Here is an 18,550-nt window from a genome sequence, read left to right on the forward strand (position 1 = left end):
GTGTCATTTACTCAACTTCAGATGCTACTACGCATCAATTAGGGCGGCCTACTCTCTACTATGATCGCACTACGATATGCCAGTCTTGTGGTCCTCACCTTTGTTGCCGACGTCCTGGGACGAAACTCGTCTTCCAACTGGCTACTTTCCCAGGGAATTGAAGCTTTGGGAGGCAGCCATAACCTCGAGGCCGTTCTCGATGTTACCTACTCAGGTGACGGGTATGCTTCACCTTGATGCAGCAGCCCGTGCTACTGGCGTTTCGTCGCTGAATGATTACAGACTCTTTCGCTCCAGGTCCATGTCTCAGACGTTTGGTCTAAACGGACTCGACAGAATACTAGCTGGTGCCGGTCGTCAGAATGTCTCCTTCTCGTTCCACGGAGGTGTTGTAAAGCAGCGCATCGACAGATTTCATGACCTATCAGGCATGTGCATAGGAAGCACGACGTTGTCAGGGGTTGATTGCTAATTTTGTGTCACCAGCCAACTTCCTATGGGCCCGTCCTAATCTTGAGCCAGTCAACTTCTCCCTCGTTGTCCAGGATGGAGGCGACGGTTTCGCTGCTACTGTAGAAGGAAGCGATTTACTTCTCGCCCCAAGTGCACCACCTTCGGGGTATAAAGATGGTACGTACTCTGGCTAATAGCATCTCTGATCTCTTTCATAGTCTCTATCACTAATCCTGCATCTATTCAGGACTTCTGGCAGCTTTCCTAATACAAAAGGCCGTCAAAATGTCACCCATGCTTCTCAGGACTGTCAGTTCACTTCATTTGAGAGACTTGGCCCAAGACACTAAAGCCTTGTGACAGATCTCGTGGAATAATTACCACACTATTCGTATGGAAGAAACCACCGATGGCGAAAAGCACCGGGCTAGTATGTTGGATATGCGGGCCCTCTAAGCTTTTAGAAGCGGTTTTCATGCTGACCTGTACCTTGTCTTGTTCAAGTTTACGACAAGACCCTCGATATCTCGGTTCTCTTGGATGAAGACACCAAACTCCCATATCTCATCCGTTCGTACGAAAACCACAGCTTCTTTGGCCCCTCCACCAACGACCTGTTTCTCAACGACTACGTGACAGTAAAAGGAGTCAAGTTCCCCCGTCGCTTCCAGACGATTTATAATCGCAAACATCTGTTGACGGAGTACTCGGTTGCCAGGGTCCTTGTCAACACTAAAATACCATCAGCACGTTTCGACGGTCCTCCTGGCCGTCTTCTGGAAGCTCACGTGCCGAGGCGTGACATACTCTACGGCTTTGCAGAGATAGGCGAGAACAATGCTTACTATAGATGGACTGGCCAGTACACTGGAACTTTCGCTAATCTGACCGCGACCCAGCCCTGGAAGGATCTCCCAGGTGTCTGGCTCCTCACAGTGACCGATGCTCTCAGTTACCGCCAGCTTATTCTCGAACTCGGCAATAACGTTGTTGTGCTAGATGCTCCACCACACCAGAGCCTGCTTGTCTTGCGGTGGGTTAGGGAAACGCTGAACAAGACCGTGACGCATGTTTGGGTCAGTAGCCATGCTACTATGCTATAGACGAACCGCTGACGCTTCTCCTTAGCCAACTCATCACCATCACGACCATGCATATGGCACTGTCGACTACGTGGCTGCCGGAGCAAGGGTTATTACCCTTGACAGCGCGGTGGGCTACTACTCAACCATCCCCAAAGACCGATTCATTACATATTCGTAAGACTATACGACCAGAAAGGAAAAGAGTCACTGACGCCTCCTAAAGGACCAGTCGCCCATATACTCTCGGCGATGATAATATCCAGGCTACCCTCGTACACATGGGAGCTTCTCTACACGCGGCCGACCATAGTTACGCGCATATTTCCCCGCGGTGCAGCCCCACCAATAGCACGACTTTGATCTTCGATGCAGACAACGTAAACACGGCCAATATAACGACTTCCGAGCAGGGCGCCCTGTTGGCAGCCCTGGACAAGTTCGCAACCGACAAGGTAGCTCTGAGCGCAACGTGAGGAATCTGCCCCCGACTTAGACTCTGCAGTTAACATCTTGTCTCTTACATTTTAGATTCGTCCCGGTGCACGGAAACTGGATTCCGTTCGCGCAGATCATCAACGTAACTGGATATCGCTACCCCAGCACCAGAGCGCAAGATTTCAAGTACCTCCGCCCCAGGTGCCTCGGTCTTAACTCACCCTGAATTGGAGGGTGCACGAGACGAGAGGATATATGCCTTTCTAACGCCGGTAGACTTAAGACGAAAGATCTAATGAGAAATGTTCAAGCCCTATTGTTTTCAAGCTATCTTTATTCTAAACCACGAGATACTTTGAACACTGTATCTTTCCTCCCCCGAGATGCAAACACACATCAAACTATGCTCAGTGGCGCGTAACAAGTCGCTGGAAGATCTTGGGACCAAACTCAGCCATATCAGTCGGGATAGTAAACTCAGTCTCATCCATTACCTTTTGCCAGTTGTCCCTCACAGATTCAACAGTCCAATCCTGGTCCGCTGGTCCAAAGTAGCCTTTGCTCTCTGCCAGAAAGATACGAGTAACAAGCCTGCTAACCGCTGCGACGGTCTCACCGTTGACCTCGGAGCTCTCGTGAGCCAACCATGCCACCGTGGAAGCCACATCGCGAGCGGGCATGCTGGCCTCCATGAAAGTCTGCGTCTGCTCATCCGTAACAAAGGCGGCAGAACCAGGCGTATAGGCCATAGGGGCAACTGTATTGACCAGAATATTGTGTTCCTTGCCTTCAATGGCGATAGACTTGGCCAGCCCCATAAGGGCCAACTTGGCAGCTCCATAGGTTGACTGTTGAGCGCTGCCAAACATGACAGGCGATGCAATCATGACAACACGACCAAACTTTTGACTCTTCATATGTGGCCAAGCGGCTTGCGTGACATTCCAAGATCCTCCCACATGGACGCCGAGCATGTCCCAGAGTTTATCGTCAGAAGTCTGGTCGAAGTCACCGCCATCGGCACCGCCAGCGTTGTTGATGACTATGTCGACGCGTCCGAAGTTGTCGATGGCAGCTTTGACGATTGCGTTGGCAACTTCGCGGTCTGCCACGCTACCGATCTGGGCAACAGCCTTGCCGCCAGCGTCGGTTATTTCCTTGGCAGTCGCCTCTGCGGTTGAAGAGGTCGTGCTGTTTATCACCAAGGCGGCGCCGAGACGGCTGAGAAGGAGGGCATATTCGCGGCCCAGGCCTCGACCCGAGCCTGTCACAATGGCGACACGCCCATCGAATCTCAGAGAGTTTCCGGCCATGGCTGAATTGAATTGAGATGATGATCAATGTAGAATTGTCTTGTAATGGGCGAAATAAAGTACAAGGTTCACGGCGTATTGTGTTGTGCTGAGCTATGGTAGAGGACATCCTAGCCTTTTTGTACTGGCTTTTCACTATGAAAGTCCTTTTTCTTTTCGCTCTTGAGTAGAACATTGTTGTCTGTATTCCTGGATAACACCAGTAGAGGTGCGTTTCGCTAACTTCACTTCCTCCGCAGTAGCCCGACGCTATGAAGCATTTGTGCGGAGGATCGTCCCCCGTCTCCGATTGGAAGGCGATCAGCCTACATGCTACTCTTGGCTGCGTATTCGTATCCTTGAAATAGCATCTCCGGGATCTTGTCCCTCTCGGCAACGACCAAGAGTCCGGCTCCGAGACATACAAACGACGGTACATGCGGACGATATCACAGTTATCGGGGGTGTGGCGGAGGTACGGCGGAGGAACTACAAACGGAGGTGGATATGTTTAGCTCGTCTTGCCGTTGACATAATACGAAATTAGTAGTTAGTGGGTGATGTCCTTGTGTTTAATGGAAGAGGATCTCGCTTTAAAGGTGCCAGCAACTGAATTGTGCAATCCAACTCATCGGTTGTCCCTTTTCCTGTTATTACTCGCGTGGTATCAAGCGGCTTCAAATCAAAGACCAAACTCACCATGGCTACTTCAACAGAGACAGACGGCTCTGCGGATAGGCTTGTCTTGACAGTGCCTCGCCTCGTTCCGACAATTCACAAAGCACCCTATCCCAGCCTACTACCCTCTCGTCCCGAGTTGAGTCAGTCCGGCAGGACAATCCTCATCACTGGCGGATCTGCCGGCATCGGGTTTGCAATTGCACGAGCATATGCAGAAGCTTCAGTCTCCAACATCATCTTGACTGGTCGTCGCAGTGATGTTCTTCACCAAGCATCCTCCAAGCTTTCGGACGAGTTTCCCAGGGTGAACATCATTCCTCGGGTTTGCAACGTCGCAAGCACTGAAGAAACAGTCAAACTTTGGTCCAGCCTCAGAGATGATGGCATTTTTGTCGACGTCCTCATTCTCAATGCGGCCAAATTTGGTCAACAGCAACAGCCACTCCTTGAAACTAACTTTGACGAGACTTGGTCCCTCTACGAAACAAACGTCAAGGCAATCCTTGATTCCTGTCAGCGACTGCACAAGCAGCCGGGCACCCATGGTAATAAGAAGGTAAGAGAAGGGCGTGTCCCAGCAAACACATCAAGTGGTAACTAATTATCCCACGATAGTACATCGTCTATGTATCGACTGCCGCTATTCACAGTCGGCCCATGGCGGCTGCTCTTCCGGGTTACTCCTTGAGCAAGATGTCAGGCCATTTACTGCTTCAGAAGATTGCAGAGGAGGTGGGCCGTGAGAGCCTCCAAATTGTTAGCTTCCATCCTGGGCAGATTCTCTCTGAAACGGCTCGATCTGCGGGTCTTGACGAGAGCAGCTATTCTTTTGATGATGGTATGTTGCCAAACTTCCATTCTTCTGGCCATGTTTTTGTACTGCTGTCTTGAGTTGTGCTTGTCTTGAGCCACCTGTTTTGTGTGTTACGTGGTGTTTTCTGAACTTCAGGTGAAGCCTATTATTCTGACCAACACTTACAGAGAATCTACCTGGACGCTGGGCTGTTTGGGCGTCAACGTCTCAGTCCACCTTCCTCCATGGCCGTTTCGCGTGGGCTGCATGGGATGTTGATGAGCTGGGGTCTGGAGAAGTTAGAAAGCGCATAGATACGGATCCTAACTTCTTGACCTTGGAGTTCGTGGGACTCTGATTGTGTGGTGTCAACAGATCGACGGGGAAGTAAGATGCTCGTTGTGCCGAGTAACTATATAGCTCATGCAATTTAGCTCCCATTTGTTTTATAGGATTGCGCAGTGCTTTTTTCTTCATCGTGATAAACCACCTTTACAGTCTCTTAAACCTCATGTGGATCAAGACTTGTCACACATAATAAACCACTACGTCAACGGCAAAAGGAGAAGATACCTTCTAAAGGCACCAGGGCAATAGGGCCTTTATACTCGTGTCGAAAAGACTCTTCTCTATTCTTATCGTAAGTAACGCCTCCAAAAGGGGTTACCGGCCACAACTCGAAAGGCACAGTTATTAATACCTGATAGCATTAAAACCCAACACCTTAAAACACCGTAACCTAAATTATTTCCCATCCCGACTCATCCGATATCGAGAGACGGGTGCAAAAGAATAGTATCGCTCTTAAGCACTGTTTATCTTGAGTGCCTGAGAATCACATTTCCGAGCACGGCCACTCTGCAGGCTCATCAGAAGGGACCTACAAGCCTGAAGGGGGTAAGATTCCCGGTAGCCTATGGCGTGATGTCTATTATGGAGCACGAAAGTTTGGAAATTCACTTTCGATCGTATGGCGGACATGTGATGGAGATGTCGCGAAGATACAACAAGGGTATTATGGTGACGTGGTGGAGAGAGAATGGATATGTCGCGGAGGTGTGGCGGAGTTGCGGCGGAGGTGGATGCACCCACGGAGAAGACTTCTGCCGTTTGATTAGTTTTCCTACGGCAAGTTCCATGATCTCTAAAGAAGCCGTAGTTAAACAGGGATAGCAGGCATACCGTTGGGGTTGTGGAAAAGGTTTATTTTAAGTTACGTAGAGACCTACGGGATAAATTCTACCTCCCATCGCCAGCTCAAGACCTTCGTTACTCCCTTCACTCGCCGTCTGATACAAGCCTCTAAGCCTCGTAACTTAATATCACGCCCTATACAATCAAAATGCTGTCTCAACAACTGTCCCTAGGCGAGTGGGTGAAGCAGATCAACGATGCAATTTTTTATCAGCCGAAAGATGAAGTCGCCTTAAAGGCCCTGAACGAGGATGTTGATCCCAGCCTGGTAGTCAAGTGAGTATTTCCAGTGGTGTAGATTTGCATAGGAAAACCGTACTTACATGTATTTCAGGATCAATCATGCCGTCTTCACTTACGAGGAGATGAAAAGCGGCGTCTTGTATATCCGTGGCAGTGGCGGCATGACCCTCGACAGCGTCTCCGAGGTCTTGAAGTGGGACGACGCTGAGAAGCAGGGCGGTGTCGTCGCAAACCTTACGAAGTTTACTGCAAAGAACAATGGAACCGGGCAAGAGGTTGAGAAGACGAGTTTGGTCACCTCTACGGTCAAGTGGATTGATGGTAGGAGAAAGCTTACTGAGCTTGTAGAGGTTGAGATTGAAGAGTGATGGCTTTATATTTTGCAAGCTCGGCCCTGTAGTTTTTAGCTGTGTCTAAAACCAGCTGATAGCTCCTTCCAACGTTGAAGTTACCTAACTGCATAAGCGGTACGTCGATCCTAGTAACTATTCCATGTGCAGTTGCCCTCACCTTCGTGAGTTCATACATAAGGAAGCTGTAGCTTTGACACACGGATCCTGAAACTGGGCGCATACAGTCGGCAGGTAGGTTGAAGTAAAGGTGCTGATACGAACGGTATCTCGAATACAAAGGTGAAAGCTAGTTCATATTGAGAGTAAATATGTCGAACAATTGGTCTGCAACTTTGAAACTAACCAATGTGTTGGCGAATCTCAACAACACCTTCTAATGCCTCTGCGTTGCGGAACTGCAGGGCTATGCACTTATACGCAAGAGCAGACACGATCCACACTGGAACACGAAATCTTTCACAGCTACTGGAATGTATAAAGATGCGTGAGTGTCGGTGTTCGCCTGATCATAGCGATACTACATAGCTAGTAACGGAGCAAGCTTCTTCTCGGTCATCCACTGATTGACCTCGATGGCCGTATTCTCCCACAGGCCTTTAACTTGTGCAGCATCCTCAGCGACCGGGTTAGGAGCTTCCAATTTCCCAACTGGAACCAGAAACCTCCCCTTGTACTTTTCAACATTCTCCCTGACCTCGGTCGCAGCAGCTGCAAACAAAGAGTTTGCGGCACCTTGCTCAGCGCTGACGAATGCTATGCGCGCTATAGCCCCGACGAGAAAGTTATTGATGGATAGCAGGCCTTCGGTGAGGACCTCTCCGGGATGAACGGCGATACATGTTATCGCGAGGCCTTGCTCATCGAACCGACGCTGAAGTTCTTGCGTGAACAGCACCACTGCTGCTTTTGATACAGCATAGCGAATCATGTCAAAAGCGAAGAAGAATCTACCCAGAAACCGCCACTGCCATGGGTATGAAGTCACCGGATCTCTGAAGCATGCAGCTGAGTGAAAGTTGAACTTGAAGTGACTTGGTAACATGCTGATATGGGCTGTGGAGCTGACATTGATGATCCTGACATCAGCATCCTTGGTGGTTGAAGCGTTTTTGAGAAGCGGCAAAAGGCGATTTGTGAGCAGGAAAACTCCTATGTGACTGGAAATCATTAGTCATGCGCTCTATCTATGAAGATAGCTCCCCTTACTTGGCAGCCATATGCTGCTCATATTTGCCATCTACCAATTCACAGGATGGTGTTGAAGCTGCCGCATTGTTGACTAGGGGTTTGTTAGTGGCCATGGCAGCCAACAAGGCCAGGGCATGGATAGTACTTAGAATATCGACTTTTGTCTCCCTTCTCTTCAACTCATCGGCAGCGGCAGTAACGCTTGCTGGGTCAGATAGATCCAGTATCAGCCAGTACACATTGTCCGGATCGATATCAGGGTCTTCGGTTAAGGCCTCCTTTGCTTGTAGAGCCTTTGATTCGTTTCGAGTGGTCAAGTATACCTTGGCTCCCTTCTGACCAAGTAGCTTGACAGTTGCAAATCCGATTCCAGTCCTGTAAAGAACGTATCAGTTGAAGCCCCGAACCGTGTAACACTCAAACTTACCCGGCTCCCGTCACGACAGCAACCTTTCCGTGAAGATCTGGCAGGTCTGTCAAAGGGTTCCACTGTTCAATAGTCATGATGTGAAATTTCACCACGATGGACGGAACGAAGGATAAGAATGGATGTGAGAAGATGGAAAATACAACCTTTGAGACAACCAAACTCCCGCTTTGGGCTTCTTTAAAGCAATTTGGGTATTGACATGAACTTTCCAATCTACACTAACTACACAGTCGTCCATGGTATGGCCCTGGAAGCTAAACTGCTTGAACCGGCACTGGCGGAGTTGGCGGAGCGCTTGCGGAGATGCACTGATACTACTTGAACCTAATACGCGGACCCCTGAAACCTCCGACCTAATTCCGATCACCTCCCAAAACCTACCAGATCCATCATCCGCATGACCGCATGGCGGCTCAGTAACCTGTCCCGCTCATCGCTCCCTCCGCCGTTATCGCCTCGAATATTCGTCATGGGTCGGCGGTCCAAGCAAACGTCTTGCTTCGCGTGCGTCGAGACCAAGCGTCGATGTGACAAGAAACTCCCATCATGCTCGCGCTGTCTAGACAGGGACATGGTCTGCACATATCCTCGAGTGCCGCCAAGACGTCAAGGCCCGCAGTCCGACCCTGCCCACATCGAGACTACTCCGGACGTCGGCTTCAGTGGCGTGTGGGCTCCCATTGACTTCGATGGCGATGAAGACAGTTCCAGTCAGGTCGGGCTTGTCCCGGATTCGGCGCTGCTCGACTCAGCGTTGGCTGCAAGTCTTTTCTGCCCATCTTTCAACCTTTTGCCAACGCCATCCTCGAGTGCTATGGTCGATCCCCCCGTCTCTGTCCAGCTGACGAGGAGATTCGGGGACTTGGATTGGTTCCTCCAACCTCAAGCTTGGACAGTAGCGTTCCATTACCAACCGCCAGATGCAATACCACCGGCCTCTGTCTTCTCAAACTTCATCCGGGGTCTACAAGACTGGTTATCACGCTTTGTCCGCAACGGCCACAACCCCTTCATCCACCGCCATCTCTATTCCGAGTCAGGCTACCCGCAGTGTATACAAGATGCATACTCTGCTATTGCCATTTCAAACGCTGCCACCGCCGAGAACGAGAACATTGTCGGTGCGATCTCGTCCGCTCACATCTCCAATCTACTCAACTCGGATTCAGCTTCAAGCTCCATATCCTTCAACACACTCTCTGCTAGAGATCATCTAGCCCGCACGCAAGCCCTTCTCATTCACATCCTTCTTACCCTATTCTCCTCCTCTATTCAACGTCGTGCTAGAGCTGAGAGTCTCATGAGCACGCTTCATGCCTGGAACACTCAGCTATGGGAATCTATAAACCAAGATACAACTTTCGCTCCTCTATTACAAAACATTACCCCGGCATATGGTGGAACTCATATCGGAGAAGTCGATCCCGTCCCAGCCCTATACCGAGTCTTTGTCCTCTCCGAGTCCATCCGTCGAACCTGGCTACTTTGCAATCTCGCCACAGGTGTCTACAACAGTCTCAGAGGCGAATTCGCCGAGGGGTGTGGGGGCGATATCCAGATCACGACTCAAGCAAAATTGTGGGAGGCGCCCTCTTCAGCGCGTTGGGAGGCCGTTGCTCGCCACACTGACCCGTTGTTCATCTATAGTCTCCACGGCCCGTCACTTCTCGAACGCGGTGTCGGTGCTGCGCAGGTGGACGAGTTTGCGCGACATTTGTTTACAGTCATGTGGGGGATGGAGAAAGTAGAGAGTTGGGTAGTGAGAACAGGGGATGAAGTTTCGGTGGTGTATTGAGGTCAGTCATCGCGTCCTTTGCCAGATGGGGCTCAAATCTATGTACACTTACGTAACACTTTGCACAAGGTGCCATTTTCAAGGCCCTGGCACTTCTCATCTTGCCCAATCCCAGGTGTTGGACAATCCCACCGAAATGGTGCCCGAGTGTTGTTCGAAGCACATTCTCACTTCATGTCATGTCAACAACGAGGGGCATATCACGCTGACGACCTTCACAGAGAGATATTTGTACATTTACGTCTAGTCCAGCTATGAAGCCTATTCCTAGTTCTATCCGGACCCAGCCGGTCCATACAAATCCGACCACAGTTGGCACTTCCATCCCTAGAAAGTACTGCAAACACGAGCCCTGGCAGCCAGAACCCTAGTTGAAAAAGACCTTGAACATCCTGACAAACTTGCCGACGGGCGATGAGAGTCTAGGGGCGGCGGCGCTGGGGACGTCGGTGCCAGTGGCGCTCGGGGTGCTCTGGGCGCCGTTGGTGCTGTCGGCAGAGGTACCCTCAGCAGCAACGCCCCTGGTAGGGGTGCTCACAGCAGTGGTTTCTTCGGTAGTGGTGCCATCAGTAGAGGTCGAAGGAAGCTTAGAAGACAGAGGAGTCGAGGGGGGCGTGATGCTGCTGATGGTGGTGGTCGCCTCAGTCTTGCCGTCATCATTCTCCACCACCAACTCAAAGCCCGTGTTGTAGACACTGTATGCCTCAGGATCCTTACCACCGCAAGCCTCCATCGGATAGGCAGAGCATGGGTAGTTGCACTGAGTGTCCTTAACCAGGGCCGACTCGGGGGGATACGTGTCGGCGCAGTGGCAGCCGTCAGGGCTGGTAATGGAGACAGTTTTGTTGACGTCCAGGCAGGCATCGTTGCAAAATCCCCCGCTGATGAATACAGACTTGGCCTTTACAGGCTCAGCGCCGGCCGGGAGCTTGCTGAAGCAACCCTGTGAGGTCCTCTGGTTGAGGATAGGGAGCGTCGCGGGTTGTTGTTTCGCATCGCTGGCGACGGCCAAGGTGGCCCAAGAGAAGAGAACGGCGTGTATAAGTCTCGTCATTGTAATAAACTGGTTTCCTGACTTGTTGAGGTAACGACTGTGGTGAAGAAGATGAAGATTACTGAGCGATGCCCCGAGATATTTGAGGTTTTGAACTGAGGCGCAGGAACAGCATGATCCCCTGTAATCTAAGTATGACCCACCTGAAGCTGCCTGCCGATTGGTTGTCTTGTTGGTCCTTGTCAGCGTTGTTGGTTGTCATGGCTTTTAGTTACCACGCAGGGATACGGTGTCTTGTTAGTGTTGGAAATACGCCATTTGATCCAAGAAACTTGCAACATCTGGCTACCTCTATAAGAGAGCAATTGTCAATCAGGCATCTTCAAATACTAGAAACAGGTAAAAAAAAAAAAAAAAAAAAACGCGATGCCAATCTTAGAGAGCAACTCCCATGGTTGTTGCTTTTTAGGAGCATCAAGGAGGATCATCTGTAACGTCAATGCATCCAATCAAACCTCGTTCCTTCAGAGACTCAGGCCACTCGCACTGCAAACTCTGTACAGTTTAGTGTAAATCCTTCGTTTACGGAGTCGAAACGAATGCCTGCTTCCAATAGGACAAGCCCTCGTGTCGCGTCTCAGCCATCAGACGAAACGAAATTGCCATGATCATCGTGCCACGTGAATGTTACTAAATATACGAAAAAATGAAGGTTTATTGAGAAAGGAGAAAAAACTCTCATGACTTGATCAATGGCCTGGACTCTACGCAAACAAGAGTGTTGGCAGCACCAAAATCAATTCGACACCAAGCCCAATGCCAGCGCATCCTTCGCATGTAGATCAGATGGGAAGTGACGTGGAATCCTCTGATGAACATTCTCACTGGCACAAATCCTTGCCTACATTTGGTGTTCATCCAGATTCCTCCTTGCATCAAGGCTTGGCAAAACCTTGGCATTAGCCACTGAGTGGCCAATCTGCCGAGAGGCTTGAAGGATCAGAAGCAGATAAAGAAGAACCACAATGAATCATCAGAAGGGTCGAGTTTCACATGCCCTTCTTGGAGACAGTTGCGAGTTTCTTCTACCAACACCGGGAAGGTCATGACAGCTAAACATGGTAGACCTCAGGATCTTCTAGCTCAGTTAACCCATCAAGGGCCGGGCTTCAACTATATACAGAGCACATTATTAACACATCATAGCATCATATCCTAATGTTAATATAGTGGCCTTTTTTTTAGTCTTTCTGCTGCCTATAGTCAAGGACTCATACCTGGCTGCATCATTATGAAAGGTTAAACCTCTCAGGGCGTATTTAACTGCTCTAACCTCCGTACGAGAAACAAGATGGTAGACCCCACAGATCCTCGGATTATGTTTCTCATAGAAGGTTAGGATTCCAAGCCCAAGGTTCTGGGATGATGTGGTTAAGTGAATGGCTACCCAATCATACCCCCGTTTAGCGTTTCTTTAATTTCTACTTCTAATGTCTGGGGTCATTTCACCCAGAGCAGACAACCACTAACTCAAGTCCAGCGAATTTCTCTTGAAGAATACGGCCACTTGCTCAATACTCATCAGAGCCTACTAGGGGTTCAATGATTCTCTTCTTGGAAAAGCAAAGCAACTACTCCGGATGCAGCTTAGGGGAGCTATTTAAGCATGTGGACCGCCTTGGGGGCGAGGAAACGTTACACCCGGATCTACAATCACCGGCTAAATGCACAATCCCAGTACACCCAACGTCAAGGTTGGTTTCTGACGTGTATATTTACTGCTCACTGACACTTGGTCCACCTGCGTGAGCGACAATTCTCCCCCCAAAACAGGGAAAGCCATGCTATGTACAAGAATCAAAAACCGTTCAGACCATAGGCACGCAGCGAGTGTACACCCTCAGGCAAGATGGACCTAGAATCCAAGGACCGACGAAAAGTTCACATCCCAAAAACTTTCCCCACATGGCATTCCTCCACATGTTAAGAGCTGTTCAAGTCCCTTAAGAAACAGTCATGGTGGCGGAGCCAGAGCTGTAGTAACCCTCAACAGCAAGAATCTGGTAATCGAAAGATCCAAGCTTCAGGCCAACATTGCTCCAAGCGTTGAAGTGAGCACCGGTGTTGACAGAGCCGCTGGTGCGCTTGTTGCGGCGGACAGACCAGTACTGCTGGAAAGTGCGGGTACCCTCAATGGAGGGAGCGTTGGTGCGGGTGCTGGTGTAGATGTCGTAGATGGAGCCGTCGACGTTGACCTCTCCCTTCTTGGTGGCGCCAGAAGAGGGGTTGTAGGTTCCAAAGTTCTCGACGATGTAGTACTCGATCAGAGGGTTGCGGGTCCAGCCGTAGACGGCGAGGTAGCTGTTGCCGTTGGGCTTGTAGGTGCCAGAGTACTTGATAGTTCTGGAGTGCGTGTTAGTAAGGAAGACATACAACTTTGGCTGAGTTCTTACCTAGCAGCACCAGGGTTCCAACCCTTGCCACCAACGAAGTTACCCTGGTTACCGCTCCAGGAAACGCTGAACTGACCAGCGTTCTGGTTGGTGTAGGTGACGGTGTTGGGGTTGTCAGTCCAGAAGGAGTAGTAGTATCCGCCGTGGTTGCCGGTGGAGCTCTGAGTGCGCTTGGAGAGGGCAGGGTTCTCAGAGGTCTCAGCCGTGGGGACGGCGAGAACACTGGTGAAGGCAGACACAGCTGCGAGGAGGTAGCTGAAAGAAACCATTTTGACTTGTGGTGATGATGTGCTTTGTGTTGGCAGGAGATGTTGTCTTGCTACAACAAGAAATCTGGTCAGCACGTAGTCTTATATACGTCACTTCAAGATCTTCTCAGCCTGAAGTCGACGATATTGTCGGTATATGTCAAGCTATTAAGCTTCAAGGACGAAAGGAATTTCCTAAAGGAACCTACCGGAACAGAACAGAATGGGGTCCGTCGGGCCTTGGCTAGATTGATTTTACCGGTGAGGAGACCTGGAGAGCAAAAGAGGCCATCAAGAAGCCCGATGGTCGCTTTTATTGTAGGTACTCTACCGGAGCTCCCTCATGTAAATTACTCCGGGTGGATCCACCGCCTCCTCCGGAGCCAGGACGAGACGAGGCACTCATCTCCGAATCACGAAACCTTGAACTAAAAAGAGGGGCTCGCTTTACCCGGTCCACGTTTGCACTACCGGAGGATCGAGGCCCGGGCCGTCCGTGTGAGACCTTCCCAGGAGGGCAACTCAGTGAGGCCATCTCGGCACGACAGAGTCCACATGACAACACCGAGGAAAGGGCTGAGGGTTCCGGCTATTCTCGACAACGAGGTACGGTAACATCGGTATCCCCGCGTGGTCCGGGACTTGAATTTACCCGTCCAAACATTAGCTGGGGAAATTTCCGTTATTAGAAAGGGGTGGGTGGTCCAGGGGGTCCGGGAAAATTCAGCCTGAAACCGCACGTTTTGTTTCAGGCACATCTTCCGAAAAAAGAGGGTGGTGCATAGCTGGTGTATATTAAGCACTAGCCGCGGCTAAGTCTGGCCGGCATCTGCTCATGTCTTGTCAAATGACATGATTGGTTTGTGGGAGAGTGTTGTATTCTAAACCTGATTTATGGAACTTTTGATTTACTTCGTACAGAGTTGTACTCACCTATATAGCCTCCTTGAAAGTCAACCTTTTGGCGGACCACCTCATGGTCTGATCTAGTCCTACTCCAAATCATCCTTTCTTTCACCATTTCGGTTTCTCGCACATAATTCCTTCGTCTAAGCGACCAAAATGCCGTCATTCTTGAAGACCGCCGTCAACCTCCTCCTTCTTGCAGCTAGCGCTGCCTCCCTCCCCGTTGCCAACCCGCTGGACCTCTTCGAACGTCAGGCGTCTCCTGGCATTGTCATCCGCCAGTGCAGCAAGCCTGGTGTTCTGGCTCTCGCCTACGATGACGGTCCAGCGCAGTACACCAGCCAGCTTGTAGACATCCTCAACAAAGCCGGTGCCAAAGCCACCTTCTTCTGGACTGGTACACTCTATGGCTGTGTCTACAACCATAAGGACGCCATCAAGGCCGCCTACAACTCGGGCCATCAGATCGCCAGCCACACCTGGACTCACCCCTCGAACTTTGGCAGTCTGAGCACCAATGACCTCACACAGCAGATGCAGCGCTTCGAGCAAGCCATGGTGAACATCATCGGCAAGAAGCCCGCGTACATGCGTCCTCCGTACCTTGCCACGGGCGGAAACGTGCTGCCTACGATGAAGTCGCTCGGATACAAGGTCATCACCAACGATGTTGACTCTGGCGATTGGAACGGCCAGACCGCCCAGCAGAGTCAGCAGAAGTTCCAGCAAGCCGGTGCAGGCGGCAACGGACATATTCCTCTGATGCATGAGACGTATGCCACCACGGTTCAGACGCTTACCCCTTGGTTGATCAACTGGGCGAAGCAAAACAACCTCAAGCTTGTCACTGTTGGTAAGTAAAACTTCAACTGAAACGAATGTTATATCTCAAGGCTAACATTTTCACAGCGGAATGTCTCGGCGATGCCAACGGCGCTTATCAGCCTGGAACCTTTACTGGTAATGGCCAGTCCACTTGCTAGACGCAACAGAGTCCACAAGGTTCAGATGGTGTTTTGCGGCATAGTTGGCCGGGGTGCTGAAATGGGGAACTTGAGTTCTTTATGTTGGATACTAAATTGCTTAGGAGGGAATCCAACCGTACATATGATGAGATCTTTACCAGGTTACGAGATTGAACGATGTTTATGCCATGTCTTATGCAATGAATCGACCTTTACGTGATCGTCGCTCTCTGGGCAGCCCAAAGATTTGACTCGACGACTGCAAGATGTAAGGAGCCGAACGTTGAAGTCAGCACTCGTAGAGATGCTACGGAGAAGTTGCTTGTTTGTTGGTGACTTCGGATCAAAGCTCGTTGCAACAGTCTGTAGAACCGCGTGACAGGAATCAGGGATCAGGGCAGTCCCATCAAACACAATCAGCGGTAAGCATGCTAATCCATGACAAAAGTGGCTGACTCTGCATAAGTTGTGTGCCTGTTGAGCACGGGAGGAATTGACAGTTATCCGCCTAGGAAGCGGACGTACAGTTGGTTGCAACACCTGACCACAGCTGAGGGAAACAGCTGATACTAAGTCAATCAAAAAGGTTTGTGCTACATGTTTCAACCAGGCTGCACGATCCCAATGGTTTGGCGGTGACGTGATAGCCGGTGATTGTCAATGAGTCGACTCAAAACCAGTGATAATCCAACGTTCACAGTATCAGCCTGCAATCTGTCAGGTGATTCTTGTAAGCTGTCCCACAACCATGAGACTTCATCACCAGCACCATGACTGGCCCGTGACTGTCCCCTCAGCTTCTTATGGTTAACGTATCTTAGTGATTCATGGCATCAATCACTTAGAGCCGTCATCAAGCGCAGGAGAGCGAGAGTCATCCAACCGATCCAGCAATGAATCAATGTCCCGGAAGAGACATATAAACACCACGATGTCTTGAGTTAGGAACCTTTCCAAACCAAGCAAATATACCAACTCTCTGCTCTCAACACAACTACTATCTCGGCCTATATACCACCACGGCTGGCAACCTTCAACTCCATAGCCGGAACGAAAAACTGCAACAACCATCCTGCGACAACTATATACACCATGGGCTGGCGATGTACCAACAACGGCTGCGCAACAAAGACCCCGAATCCCACAGAGTCTCGGTGTGCCTTCACTGCGGGTGCCGATGGGCCGTCAACCCATATAAGACGACAGATCCCCCCGCTCCAGCGCCAGACAACAAGGAAAAGAAGAAGGAGACCGAGAAGGACAAGGAGAACGATCCAAAGAAGTAGAGTCTTTGTGCCCCGGTCCGTGGACAGTTCAGCGGTGCGAGGCGGCGAGCATGTCTCAAGCGCCAGTATGGGCACTTAATACTGTTGAGCTTTGAGTTCAAGCGTCTAAGTAGAACCAGATTATCGGCCAGCATAGGCAAGAGAAATAGCTGACAGCATGAGCCTCTAGCTCACTAACTAATCACGAAGTGACGAGCGGCTGGGACTCTGACGGTGACTCCGGACGATATGCATTCCCTTGGCCTTGGATGACCTTTTTCAGAGCGACGCCTATGCATAGGCTAAAAATCATCACATATTCTAATTTCGATGCTAGGGTAGTGTTCGGGAATGTGTCTCTTTGCTGGTGTTTCGTTGCGGTCACGCCTGGTGCTCTCGTTCTCTTCGTAAATAGTTTCTTGATTAACGTACATGATAAGCGAGCGTCGCAGACAAGTGAGCGTCGCACTTAGATTTTAACCTATAAAGCATATTTTAAAAAATTCTTAAAAAATTAATTTAGTCTTAAAATAGCTATAATTTAAACGGTTAACGTATATGATAAGCATGCGGCGCAGACAAGCATGCGGCGCAAAAATCCCTCAACTTCTCCTCCTTTTATCTGATTAATTGATTCTTAACCATTTAGGATGCTATAATTAAATATAGAGGCAAGAACGCTTCTTGCCCTTCTTGCCCTTTAAAATGACCTGAAACTAAGTATCCGACGTGCTACAATAATCTATAAGATCAAGGAGCAAAGGCTCCGTCGCCGACGGAATGGCATTTAATCTCGAGTCAATTAGATCCCTAAATCACGTAAGCTATCTGATCTAGAGGAAGAGATCATAGTTTAATTCATCCTCGACCTAGATTCGCGAGGCTTTCCCCCGCGACTATATGGTATTAAAGAAATAGCGAATTAACTACTTACTAACCGCGATGTATCACTTATCAGTAAGCGATGGGCTTCTAACTTTGTTAAGCGGTATCTAGACCTTAAGACGTATTTCTTTTATAAGTATAATTATTAAAGGGCTAAATGCAAAGATCTAATTATTATTCGCAATTAGTTTATGCTTATAGTAAATATAATCGCGAAATATAATATTACCCTCGCTGATATCTATAACTTTGATAAGACCGGCTTTATAATAGGTATAATTATAAGCGGAATAGTTATTATAGGCGTAGAAAGGCGTGGAAACCCGAAATCAGTCTAGCCTGGGAACCGGGAATGGGTTATAGTTATCTAGGCGATTAATGCCGAAGGGTAGGCAATCTAGCCGTTCATCGTGGTTGCGGGCTAATATTACCTCTCTCACTAGTACTAAGAAAGCAACCTCCCGGGCGATTAGGCTATCGCGACGACTCATAATAGCTGGACTAATAACAAGACTGGCATCGAGTGGCTAAAGCACTTCAATTATTATATAAGCATGCGATCAAATAGTTGCTATTATCTTTTAATCCTTAATAGGCATAAAAGTCACCATTTAGTCGACTTCGAGCAGTATTACAAGGAGAATAAGATTATTACGCTTTATATGCCGCCTTATTTATCTTACCTACTTTAGCCTCTTAATATTAAGTGCTTTAGGCCGCTAAAAATAGCATATAGTTAGGAGATTGAGCATTTAATTAAATGCTCTATTACTTATATTTCAAAGACTAAGTTCTTCTTAGCCTTTTATGCCGCCTACTAGGATATTATAACGCAAAGTAATATTAAGGGGGGTTTTAGAGGAGCTAAGCTTATTCCTTTAGACCCTGAAAG

At 49.3% G+C, this 18,550-nt stretch overlaps 9 protein-coding genes across 9 annotated transcripts; 5 read left to right on the top strand and 4 right to left on the bottom strand.

Moving 5' to 3' along the window:
* Positions 1 to 738: 738 nt before the first annotated feature.
* Positions 739 to 2,199, top strand: LRP88_02480 (uncharacterized protein; the record flags this gene model as incomplete). Its single annotated transcript, XM_083239130.1, has 6 exons — positions 739 to 762; positions 817 to 883; positions 958 to 1,529; positions 1,582 to 1,712; positions 1,762 to 2,007; positions 2,067 to 2,199. The coding sequence occupies 6 exons, from the start codon at positions 739 to 741 to the stop codon at positions 2,197 to 2,199; spliced, it is 1,173 nt and encodes a 390-aa protein (XP_083104260.1).
* A 181-nt stretch (positions 2,200 to 2,380) lies between these two features.
* On the bottom strand, positions 2,381 to 3,286 carry LRP88_02481 (uncharacterized protein; the record flags this gene model as incomplete). Its single annotated transcript, XM_083239131.1, has 1 exon — positions 2,381 to 3,286. One exon carries the CDS (start codon positions 3,284 to 3,286, stop codon positions 2,381 to 2,383), a length of 906 nt encoding a protein of 301 aa, XP_083104261.1.
* A 679-nt stretch (positions 3,287 to 3,965) lies between these two features.
* Positions 3,966 to 5,097, top strand: LRP88_02482 (SDR family NAD(P)-dependent oxidoreductase; the record flags this gene model as incomplete). Its single annotated transcript, XM_083239132.1, has 3 exons — positions 3,966 to 4,502; positions 4,562 to 4,784; positions 4,928 to 5,097. The coding sequence occupies 3 exons, from the start codon at positions 3,966 to 3,968 to the stop codon at positions 5,095 to 5,097; spliced, it is 930 nt and encodes a 309-aa protein (XP_083104262.1).
* A 984-nt stretch (positions 5,098 to 6,081) lies between these two features.
* LRP88_02483 (uncharacterized protein) lies at positions 6,082 to 6,544 on the top strand (the record flags this gene model as incomplete). Its single annotated transcript, XM_083239133.1, has 2 exons — positions 6,082 to 6,209; positions 6,268 to 6,544. The coding sequence occupies 2 exons, from the start codon at positions 6,082 to 6,084 to the stop codon at positions 6,542 to 6,544; spliced, it is 405 nt and encodes a 134-aa protein (XP_083104263.1).
* A 502-nt stretch (positions 6,545 to 7,046) lies between these two features.
* Positions 7,047 to 8,221, bottom strand: LRP88_02484 (uncharacterized protein; the record flags this gene model as incomplete). Its single annotated transcript, XM_083239134.1, has 4 exons — positions 7,047 to 7,686; positions 7,736 to 7,808; positions 7,863 to 8,092; positions 8,145 to 8,221. 4 exons carry the CDS (start codon positions 8,219 to 8,221, stop codon positions 7,047 to 7,049), a joined length of 1,020 nt encoding a protein of 339 aa, XP_083104264.1.
* Positions 8,222 to 8,616: 395 nt separating this feature from the next.
* LRP88_02485 (Zn(II)2Cys6 transcription factor domain-containing protein) lies at positions 8,617 to 9,942 on the top strand (the record flags this gene model as incomplete). The annotated part of the gene is made up of 1 exon (XM_083239135.1): positions 8,617 to 9,942. The coding sequence occupies one exon, from the start codon at positions 8,617 to 8,619 to the stop codon at positions 9,940 to 9,942; it is 1,326 nt and encodes a 441-aa protein (XP_083104265.1).
* A 367-nt stretch (positions 9,943 to 10,309) lies between these two features.
* On the bottom strand, positions 10,310 to 10,996 carry LRP88_02486 (uncharacterized protein; the record flags this gene model as incomplete). Its single annotated transcript, XM_083239136.1, has 1 exon — positions 10,310 to 10,996. One exon carries the CDS (start codon positions 10,994 to 10,996, stop codon positions 10,310 to 10,312), a length of 687 nt encoding a protein of 228 aa, XP_083104266.1.
* Positions 10,997 to 12,939: 1,943 nt separating this feature from the next.
* Positions 12,940 to 13,658, bottom strand: LRP88_02487 (glycosyl hydrolases family 11-domain-containing protein; the record flags this gene model as incomplete). Its single annotated transcript, XM_083239137.1, has 2 exons — positions 12,940 to 13,339; positions 13,390 to 13,658. The coding sequence occupies 2 exons, from the start codon at positions 13,656 to 13,658 to the stop codon at positions 12,940 to 12,942; spliced, it is 669 nt and encodes a 222-aa protein (XP_083104267.1).
* A 1,041-nt stretch (positions 13,659 to 14,699) lies between these two features.
* On the top strand, positions 14,700 to 15,526 carry LRP88_02488 (chitin deacetylase; the record flags this gene model as incomplete). Its single annotated transcript, XM_083239138.1, has 2 exons — positions 14,700 to 15,396; positions 15,453 to 15,526. 2 exons carry the CDS (start codon positions 14,700 to 14,702, stop codon positions 15,524 to 15,526), a joined length of 771 nt encoding a protein of 256 aa, XP_083104268.1.
* Between the last annotated feature and the right edge of the window lie 3,024 nt (positions 15,527 to 18,550).

Source organism: Fusarium phalaenopsidis (assembly GCF_050370095.1).
Source record: "Fusarium phalaenopsidis strain FUZ10S chromosome Unknown contig_32286, whole genome shotgun sequence".
Taxonomy (NCBI): Eukaryota; Fungi; Ascomycota; class Sordariomycetes; order Hypocreales; family Nectriaceae; genus Fusarium; species Fusarium phalaenopsidis.